The sequence below is a fragment of the Strongylocentrotus purpuratus genome, unplaced genomic scaffold (assembly GCF_000002235.5).
Source record: "Strongylocentrotus purpuratus isolate Spur 01 unplaced genomic scaffold, Spur_5.0 spur5_scaffold_19, whole genome shotgun sequence".
Lineage (NCBI taxonomy): Eukaryota > Metazoa > Echinodermata > Echinoidea > Camarodonta > Strongylocentrotidae > Strongylocentrotus > Strongylocentrotus purpuratus.
In genome coordinates this window covers 30738201-30749214 of record NW_022145604.1, presented here as the reverse complement: position 1 = coordinate 30749214, position 11014 = coordinate 30738201, and the positions used below count along the sequence as shown (strand labels likewise).

At 37.9% G+C, this 11014-nt stretch overlaps 1 protein-coding gene and 1 long non-coding RNA gene across 2 annotated transcripts in view; both read left to right on the top strand.

The window, feature by feature from the left end:
• Window positions 1-2670: 2670 nt before the first annotated feature.
• LOC115926211 lies at window positions 2671-6787 on the top strand. Its single transcript, XR_004065024.1, has 3 exons — window positions 2671-2870; window positions 3269-3335; window positions 6715-6787. It is a non-coding gene; the product is annotated as an uncharacterized LOC115926211 (long non-coding RNA).
• A 30-nt stretch (window positions 6788-6817) lies between these two features.
• LOC100890163 overlaps window positions 6818-11014 on the top strand; it is a 56348-nt gene continuing 52151 nt past the window's right edge. The window contains exons 1-4 of the mRNA XM_030989916.1: window positions 6818-6888; window positions 9030-9208; window positions 10078-10320; window positions 10734-10947. Coding sequence (XP_030845776.1) covers window positions 9046-9208; window positions 10078-10320; window positions 10734-10947 — 620 coding nt within the window. The 5' untranslated portion in view covers window positions 6818-6888; window positions 9030-9045. The remainder of the gene's footprint in view (window positions 6889-9029; window positions 9209-10077; window positions 10321-10733; window positions 10948-11014) is intronic.

The window sequence follows — 11014 nt, the reverse complement described above, 5'->3', positions numbered from 1 at the left end:
ACGGACGGAGTTCTCAATCATGATTGTATGACGGAACCTGTTCCGGTTTGGCCAAAAACCGCGCGCCTGCTTTTCATGCATTTTGCGTTTACTATACCATGCTCTTCATCGTGGCCTGTTCCATTATGTTATACCTTGTTTTCTCACTATCTTTTTCTCTTTCTGTCTTTCCTTATGTTGTTCTTTGTTTCTTCCTTCTATCCTTGTTATTCTTTGTTTTTTTTCCTTCTATCACCTTATCTTATGTTATTCTTTGTTTTTATAATTCTATCACTTTCTCTTTTGTTATTCTTTGTTTCTTCTTTCTATTCTTATGTTAATCTTTGTTTTTTTCCCTTCACTCACATTCTCTTATATGTTATTCTTTGTTTTAATCATTCTATCACTTTCTCTTTCTGTCTTTCCTTATGTTATTCTTTGTTTCTTCCTTGTATCACATTCTCTTTTTCTCTTTTATTATGTTATTCTTTGTTTCTTCCTTTTATTCTTATGTTATTCTTTGTTTTTTCCTTCTATCACCTTCTCGTATATATTATTCTTTGTTTTAATTCTATCATTTTCTCTTTTGTTATTCTTTGTTTCTTCCTTCTATTCTTATGTTATTCTTTGTTTTTTACTTCTATCACCTTTTATGTAATTCGTTGTTTTAAGCATTCTATCGTTTTCTCTTTCTGCCTTTCCTTATGTCATTCTTTGTTTCTTCCTTATATCACCTTCTCTTACGTTATTCTTTGTTTTAATAACTCTATCACTTTCTCTTTCTGTCTTTCCTTATGTAATTTTTTGTTTCTTCCTTCCATCACCTTCTCATTCTTTGTTTTATTATTGCGATCTATGCTAAAAACAGCAGTCGACAGTCGGCCGTAAACAATTCCAAAAAGCGCGCGCCGAAGTTGACCTAGACTTCCTGGGTCAAACTGCGAGTGTGATGCGAGTGGCTGGGCAAGAAATGAGCTAGAATCAGCGTTGATGGAAAATCGCTTGAACGCTAACCGCAGTGACCTTGTTTATTGTAATGGCGTTTTGATTTGTGATTCATGTTTGTGATTATAGCTTCGAAAATTCGATTGAACGCACCCTTAAAAGGAAGGAAATGTGCCTCGTTCACCGGAGAGATAACAGCTCAGAGTATTTTGTTTGGATCAAGTTACGAACAATGTACATTGATAAATCATTATCCTTATTGAGTGTTTGGATCAAACTATACTTTCGCTGTTGAATATCCAGGGGGCATTGTAAGAACATTTCAAATCGGGGGAGAAGGTGTCGGCCAAATTTTATGTCAAGCCATTCGACAATTCCTACCAAGAAAAATAAGAAATAACCTCTCGCCATTTCATATTAAAAGCAAATATTAGATATAATATATAGTATAATATATGGGAATAATTTATCTAAAAGGTGAACAACAAATTGAGAGAAGTTTAAAATAAAAACATTGTAGGAATAAAGATTATTTGTAATTATATATATTTGTTATACATTGATGGAGTTAAAAAAAAAATCCTGCTTATATTGATTTAAAGGTACTTAATGTCATTAACATCAGTATGGTTGGATAATCGAAATATCAAAGACAAATGCCTTTATAGCGCACTTTTGCGAACTTTAAATGCACAATCTTGTCGTTTGCACAAACATTACTAAAAATGGAGTCTAGGTCATTTCTCCTTTCCATTATGTTTTGGACATATCATTTGATTCTTTTTCATTACGTTCCAGTACATTATTATCTGAAACTTAGCATCTTAAAGTTATTCAGGAAAACTGTACATGAACTGATCATGAGCAGCATAACGTTGAACATGAAACCACATGATTAATCTTACATTCAGAGTTTGAAATAAAGTTTCTCTGCTCTTGGAGAATATAATTCTTTCAAAGGCGTCGTGATGTAATTGTTCATCCTTACAATTGTTGTTGTTTAAAGGGACTTGGTAACATTTTTCATATGAAACAAAATGGTGCTTAGGTAGTGACTTTAATTGTAAATGTACAATTAAAGATAATCTGAAAATGTTAGTAAAAACAGACCATTATTAATGATACAAATTGGGAATAACTGATCTGATCGATTCCTTAATTCTCCCAACTATATTATTACAATTTAGTACATTTTAGGTGAATGAGAATCGTCACAAAGCAATAAATTGGCTCTATATACCCTTCCAGACATTTAAATGTTAACATATTGTCAAGAGCCTGTTTTACGTCTTATTTTCATGGAAAACGGTTGGGAAAGTTCAAAAATGGTTGGGAGGGAGAATGTATTGTTAAAGGGTGTCGCACAGTGACGTCTTCAACGAAAACCATAAATACCTTTGTGGTTTGAAAATTGTTTAAATGATCTTTTTGCATGTTAGAGGGTTAATACAGAAGAAGAAATATAATAAGTAACATTTCATAAAAAACGCAGTTTTTTTCATAAGCCTTCAACACTGTTACCGAGTCACTTTAAGGTTACTTCAGTAGGCCATCATGGATATATGGACACATAAACGTAGTCTATTTACGCAGGTGGGGGGGGGGGGGTGGGGTATTGAGGGATGAGCCCGGATCCCGTTGCACGCATTTCCTTTACATGAACCCATAGTTCCCTTTTACGGTAAAGTGGTATTAAGCTGAAGAACATTATACTTCGGTCACAGATAAAGTTCCTTCTTTCGCGGATAGTAAGAGTGATACAATTCTGGAGCATTGTTTAATCGGAGATATAGAAAGTCCCTTTTTTTAATGGAAGTGGTATTCGTATCCGAGGTATAGTCATTCGGCGGGTTGAGATTCGCTCAACTCACTTCTCTTGTTTCAGTAGGCAGAGCAACCTGTTTGTTATTTTAAAACTCTACCAAACACTCACCTTCTAAGCAAAGGTAAGTTTATTATAAACCTTTTCGTTATACAATGTATGAATATATTGAATATATATATATTTTATTATTTTGCATATAACTTCTTGCTTCTTTTCATAACGATCTGACTTCATTTTTCCACCTTCTCATAAAAATGTGAAGAATGTTGCATAAACTTTCCTGCCCAATTTTCTAAGCAAAGTATAGTTTTTCACCTTTTACTTGTGAACACAAGAAGAAAATAGTATATTTTCTCATTAAATAATTGTATAAACTGAAATGGCAAGTATTGTGCAGTGTAGGCGTAAAGGTGAAGTTTAATAATTATGGGAAGGGGGTAGAAATAATGATTAACGTATAACTATTGACCATCAATAATACTTTTTCTTTCTTCTATTCCACAACATTCGATGATAAAGGCTAATGACATTTTAGCACCATGTTGGTGAGCTCATCCGTTTGGTCGACAATCTTCTTAATCCTAAGGTAATTATTGAACTTGTATTAAACAAAGAGGATTCTAATTAGAAATAGATTCTACCACAGCTTTCGACTATGCTGATTGATGATATTCTTATGTTGATGAGGTAATAGAGTAATAGTGTAATAGCTTGCATACAGGGGCGTCGTTAGACCTTTTTCAGTGGGGGGGGGGGGGGGGGGGATGTAGAAGCCACGGACCACCGATTAAAACATTAATGCCAATGTGTCAATGTCTACACATTTAACCCTACAAACCCCGGGCCGGTGACTGGGGGCTAATTTGCCTACGAACTATTTATACTTACGCATGCGCACATGGTCATTTTTCTTGACCTCATCAATATACGGTCAGCATCGTAGCTCTATAACAAATGTGCAACCATGAAGTGCAACCAATCATTTGCTGATATTAAAGTAAGGTTGATAATGACGATCGACAATGATTTTTAATGATTGCTGATGAAACTTCGAGAAAATACTAATATTATAGGTATAGTCTCTCTCGAAGTCGTCACAGCGGATACACAGTTCTTAGGATAAGATAATTCGCCGGCCGACCGACATTATACAGTACGTCCCAGAAAGGAACGAAACCGAGAATTATCGATGTTTTATCATAACTTTATCACAACTATAATTAATAAATGACACACATTTGTAAAGCTTAGGTCCTATTCTTTCATTTGATGTGACTGATCGGATGCATATTTCACACTTTGGTGATTAAAATGAATTTGAACAAAGGGTAATAAAAAGTCAGACGGTAGCCGATTTTCAAAGAAAAAAAAAATGAGGTGTCATTATGAAGGGGCAGAAAATGAACTTTCTAGAAATATGTTTTCTCTTTGAAATTCAGATACCGTCCGCCAAATGACTTCTTGGTTCCCTTAGTTTTAATTGATTTTAATCCATTAAATGTGTGTACACAGGGTCACAGTCGTAGATGAAACATGGATGAAGGAAAATAAGATAGTAGAGAGAGAGAGAGGGGGGGGGGGGGGAGAGGGAGCAATAGAGGAAGAGGAATCCTTCCCAAAGTAGTTTTTTTTTTAATCTTTGAATTTCTGTTTTTGTTGTTGATCAATACAATTTCACAAATATGTTGCCATTGTTATTTTTACAGGAGACAATGGATTGATCAGTTTAGGTGATATTTTTAATGTGGTATTATTTCCCTTGTGCGAGAAATCCGGTACCGATCTTCCTACTGCATCACTTCCTGTAAACAGTAGGCTCCAATGATTCTTTATGGCAGGGCCCGCAGAAGAGCGGGGCTCGGGGGGAGGGAGGCTCGAGCCCCTCACTTTTTTTAAAAATAAATAGAGAATAGAGAAAAAGAGAAATAGAAAGAAAGAAAGACGCTATATCTCTAATGGTTAAATTGTAAAAATCATACTTAAAAGCGAACACTTGAGTCACTTTTATTGGTTCAACTTGTGTATTACCAGTTTGTTAACTTAATGCATGTATGAACATCTGATTAATACACATTGTTAGTACATCTTGGTTATTTTCATTAATACAAACATCAAATATTGTCAAAATAAACCACACATATACATGCTATAAATCCAAAATAGATCGAAAATCAGATTTTTAATATGTTTAATTAAAACAAAATCTGTTGTCGTTGTTTTAGTGTGCGACTTCTGAATCACAAGTTGAAGTTGAACACGTTGAACCAACACAGGTGATCAAGAGTTCGTAAGAGGTTAACATAAAGGAATCTTTGCAAATAATGAATAATGAAATAGGCCTAGTTGCCTCATTTTGACAAAATTTAACAGGAAACTCGCCATCGAGTTTCATCGGCCTAACCAGTGTTTATCGGAAAAACACCCTTTCACAGTTAAGGCCGCCATTTTAATTTGCGAGTAAACATTGCGTCATCCATGTTGTCAGACGTGCTCATATTGTTGCGTCACTGCCTGCGCTGCACGCTCATATCGACGGTTCCAGGACACCTACCCCCTGGACATCAACCCCCGGATAACCACCCCTGTTAACTACCCCCTAAGACCAATACCCCCTAGGAAAACTACTCCGTATGACGACTACCCCCTGGACAACTACCCCCGGGCAACTACCCCTTGGACAACTACCCCGGACAACTAACCACGGACATTTACCCTCGGACAACTACCCCCAGAAAAATACACCTACGACAGCCATCCTAGAGGGTAGTTGTCCGGGTGGTAGTTGTCCGGCGTTAGTTGTCCTAGGGGAATTTTTCTTTGAGAAGTTGTCCTGGGGTAGTTGTCCTAGGGGGTAGTTGTCCTAGAGGGTGGTTGCCCTAGAGGTAGTTGTCCTAGGGGGTAGTTGTCCTAGGGAGTAGTCGACTGGAGGTGGTTATCCGGGGGATGGATGTCCAGGGGGTAGGTGTCCGGATACGCATATCGACGAATGGCGCCCATGTTGGCGCATGCACACTCTTTTATCCATGAAAGGGTGTATTATTGGGTAAAAAGCCCGTATGGCGCGCCATTTGCCCAATAGTTCAGATAAGGTCTGTTTATCTGAATCATTGGACGAATGGCGTGCGATAAAATATGTTTACCCAGTGATATACATATCGCTTTCGATAAACACCGTTTATCAGTCGATAAACATAGTTTAAAGCTCGCCATATGTCTAATAATTCAGAAAAATACTGTTTATCTGAATTATTGGGTAAATGGCGAGCCATATACGCTAATGGTGAACATGAATAATTTTTCTTCCCCTTGTCGAACATGGTGTCCAAGGCACACGAGGCGTTAATCTACTACCGCTTATTTCAAAATTGATTGTTTCATTCAATAGATTTGATGCCTCACTAAGCAGTTTACAATAGGAACCTAGAAATAATGACGGTTGCGCCTGGAATTGTCACCGAAATTATTTTTTTCTGTGAATGTTTTTATTTATGTAGATTGTTATGATAATGATAAGTATAATAATGATAATGATATTAAATACTTGTAGTACTAATGATAATAATGCTTATGCTACTACTAATAACAATGATGATAATATCAGTATTCTGGGTTGATATACCTTTTAATACATTAGCGTTTTACAAATTATAACGGTCATCGGAGTCAGACGTGTTCATGTACACTGTATGTACATTCTCCACTCTCTATCGGGTGAGTTCTAGCCAGTTTTCCACAGGAAGTCTGTTTTTTGACAAATCCGAAACTTTGCAAATCTCTATCGCGCCCTGCTTCAAGGGGTTGCGTCTGTGGCTTGAAATTGCGCCCGGACCTGCATGATCTGTGCATGTGCCTGATTGTCCTGGAGTGGCGTAAAAGACTAAAAGTGAAATAACGCCTCGTGTGCACAGGGCCAAAAACCATCTCTCTTTTTACCCTAATCGTATATACTTCTTTTGATTATCCAGCACATTGTTAACCCTCGGCAGCAGCCAGAGATGTGGGGGTTCCATAGAAGCCGGAGCTGGTGTGATACGCTCTTCGAACTACCCTGACCGGTATCCAGCATCGGACTGTGTTTGGATAATTGACTCTGGCGCCGAGAACAGGATAAGACTCAAGTTCCAGGTCCGCGACTGCAGGTATGACCATCTTTATGTATGTTTTAATTTATACACGTGTAATTTGCGTATGTATTTAATTTTAATGACGGCAGTGTAACGCATTTGCAGATTTCTCTTTCGTAGGAAATTTATCCTATGACAACTACTCAGAGCCAAATAGCTTGCCTTTTCAATAATGAACACAAACATTTGAATTCTGCAATAAAATGATTTGGTTTTGTTATCATATACTGAACATATAATGTTTTTTAAATAAAAATTAAACAAAACAATAACAAATAACTCATCTGTCATCTGCAAATGCGTTACACTGCCCTTCACACATCAGCTTAGTACTTAGTAATTTGCATGAATGTCTCTTCTTCTCCTCTCTTTCTTCCTTTCTCTTCTCTCTTCTTTCAAAGTCGCCGTTGCGTAATAGCTATTTTATACTCCGATAATTTATTGTCTCAATCATCTCCATCCAGGCATTCTATGCCGGAGCACTTCTCATGTTGATTGCAGTGTCCGTGTGTGTGTGTAGGGCGTGTACGATTATATTTTGCGTGTGTGTAAGAGATGTGTATAGGGGCCTGTCGTGGGTGTCTTTGTATGTGTGTTGATGTGTCATAGCTGGAAAGGTGTTCCGGCGTGGAGGTGCCTGGATCATGGCCCTGGGAAGCGGGGGTGCTGGGGGTGCTGCAGCACCCCCGGAATTTTTCCAGGGGGGGGGGGGCACAGCACCCCCAGCAAAAAAAAAATTGGTATGATATGTTTAACGTATATTATTATGTGCTTCGTTTACAAAATTGTCACACAGCCGACAGCTACAAATGAAGATTAGAAAGAAGACAATTATAACGTTTCTTTCACAAAATCCTATAAAATGTATCCCTCGAAGACATTTTTTTGTTTTTAATTTTTTTATATGATAATTTTTTTTTTTTTAATTGTGGTAATTGGTGACCCAAAATGAAAATGACAGACCTTACCCCCCCCCCCCCCCAATACCGAACGACCAAATTTTCAAATTATGGGACACACAACAACAAAATATGTCCTCTTACCCCCCCCCCCCTCCCCGCTTATCCAGCGGCTAGCTGAGTCGTAGCGAAATTTTGGGACCCAAAAAAAGTCCTCTCACCCCCCCCCCCCCCGCTTATTCAACGGCTGGCTGAGTCGTTGCGAAAATTTCGCAGTATATATATCTCAGCAGCCCCGGTGGAAAAATCGTTCCCAGGGACCTGCAGCACCCCCGGTGACAAAATCGTTTCCAGAGCCCTGGCCTGGATGGACGAGATCAATAACAAAACAAAACAAGCTTTTTAAAATGCACTGCCTTTTCCTCAGTTTTATCTTATTCTTTTAATGCAAACTTTCTTAAAATTGTGATGATTGTTAAATGTTATGTTGAAATGTAATTATTTTGTATGTATTTATATTTGTATGTACATGCATAGCACCTTAAATGTCCGAAGGCAAATTGTATGTATTTTTTACATGACAATAAATTATCTTGAATCTTGAATCTTAAATCTTGAATGTTGAATTCATACCAGTCACACCAGCCCAACTCCCTAAAATGACCAATTCTCGGCCAATTGCGGTAATATATTTTATGTTCGGTCTGATGTCGGTTTCATGGGTATGGCTGGGTATCTATTTTTGCCATAACATGTATGTAGGCTATATGCTTACCAGCACAGGGTTTGAATGCAAAAGACTATCTAAGGGTATGAGGTTTCAAATCTCTTCCTAGGTTTTTAGGTTTCCAAACAATACTGTTTTTTTTATCTCGACCCGGGCATTTTCTTTAGTGGAAACTTTTAAAAGAGCAAAAGAGGTGCGGGGTTCGAACCCCAGCCGCACCACTTACGTCCTTTGTTAAGATGTTAATCTACTTTGCCACACCTCACCCAGGTGAGAGAAATGGGTACCTGGTAGGATTATTCCTTGAAATGCACTGTGTGCGATAACGGCTGCCTGAGCAAAAGCTAGAATAATAATTTCCAAAGCTCCTTTGAAGCGCACAGGGACTTTATATCATATTGTTTTAAGTATGCATCATTGCAAAAATGTGCGGTATACTATTTCAAAACGTTTGGCCTTAGCCCAACTCTGTAAAAAGCTTTGAAATAGCGTTAATGCTGTAAGCGTTTATTCCTATGTGTAATTTTTAGCGGAGATTCACTTTGGATGTATGATGGAGACGGGACTGTTGGAGTACCACTACTGGGCCAATACTGTTCGACAGTTCCGCCCACATCTATTGACTCTAGTGGACGGTTCGTGACAATCAGGTTTATGTCCGTGGGAGGAGCGGAAAACAACCAAGGCTTTGTCATATCCTATGAATCGAGTAAGCTTTTGGTGTGATGTATTTCGCAGATTTTGTTTTTTGGCACACACTTAGCCGCATCCTTGTTATCTTGGTCTATTTTACGGTAATACATAATGTTATTCATGGTAAGAGATATGATTGAAGAAAAAAAAAGGTTTCCCATGGTTCCCTTTCCATGTGGTTTATGACCACATCGGTAATCTATTTTCTTCACAATCAGCTTATATGTTTTCTCCTTTTAAACACACTGCTCTCCCTAGGATATTAATGATTTCATACGCTGAAGCTCATTTGTAAATTGGAAGCTCAGATACAGCTAATCTTTAAGATGGCTCAATTATTTCGAGTAAATCCGTTGTAACATTACCAAATTGTCACTAGATGATGAGTAAAACGAAATGAATATTTAATGAAATACCCGAAAATCCATACATTTCAGAGCCAACATTTTCAGGGATGTAGACTACCCTAAAATCAGAAAATTCGAAAATTATCATTGGCTATGTAGAAGTGTTCCGTAAGACTAAGGACAGTAAGACCCTTTGGTAATTATCCAGGAACACCTTCTTGAATATTTACAAAATGAGGGAAAGTAGGTCTAGGTGCACTCTCTTGGGTAAGTATTCTACGGATTTCTTTAAAAAAAAATACCATTATTTTTCGAGCATTCTTGCTAAATTGGCTATCCCGTTTTCTTTCCTTGACAATATAAATATATTTATGTTATAAATATTTTTTATGTTATAAATGTAAATTACCTTGAATATATATTTGTTAATTTGTTTCAAATGAAAATCAATAAAAATCCCTGTGGAGGGAAAAATATGGGGAAAAATAAATGTATGATATTTTTCATTTGTCCTTCGGTTACCCCATCTTACTTCAAGTCGATGTAGCTCTAGGTTCTCGAGTCATTTGGAGCGAGATTGAACCATCCACAGGTTCGGTTCGATTAAACAGTGTACCGGCAGACCCCGTTGTGATGTTGAAACCAGATGGCACAGTTCAGGACACCATCGTGACCGATTTCTACTTCATGGCCCCAAGTGGTAACTGGACCGCTCTAGAAACCCGGTATGGTGAGCGCGAACTGATTTGGAGTGATGGTCTTCGGAATGTCATGATCAAGGGTACGTCATCAAAAAATTATCGTTTCTTTTAATTCGGTTGCATACGAGATGTCCATTGCGGCTTGACTGTGGGTGACGCAGTCTTTGACACGCCATATGAGCGAAGAAAAAAACTGAAAGTATATAAATGGCCAGCTAAAACAACGTGTTGAATAGCGGGTGTATTGAAGCAGTATAACGCAATCGAAATTACTGGTTAAATTTGAATGTATGCGCTCAGTTGGCCTTTGTGTCTTTGCGCCTGCGTAAGTGCATGGATCTACAAGGATGTGTCTCAATCATGTTAATATCCTTATGTCACCTCTACAACCTGCAAATGATTAAAACCATTGCAGATTTTGGATCGTTTCATATATGTTATTTTAACCAGTTGCCAAGTTCATACATTAACTTAAATTTTTATTTTTCTTCAGGGTCAATGGGAAGCGACCGATCGGTGAAAACCTACGCATCTACATCACCCAGCGTTCTGGGAGTCGCAGTTGATTGGCTGACGGGCAACGTGTATTGGACAGATGCAGCGTATGATTGGATAATAATGCATGACGCAAGCGGGACGCGTAACGTGCTGATTATTGATGAGGACCTGGATATTCCTACAGGCCTAGCCATTCATCCATCCAGGGGGTATATTAATTTGTCTCCAGTTTCTTTCCGAAAGCAGATCTGGGAATTCAGTTGAGAGCAAATGTTT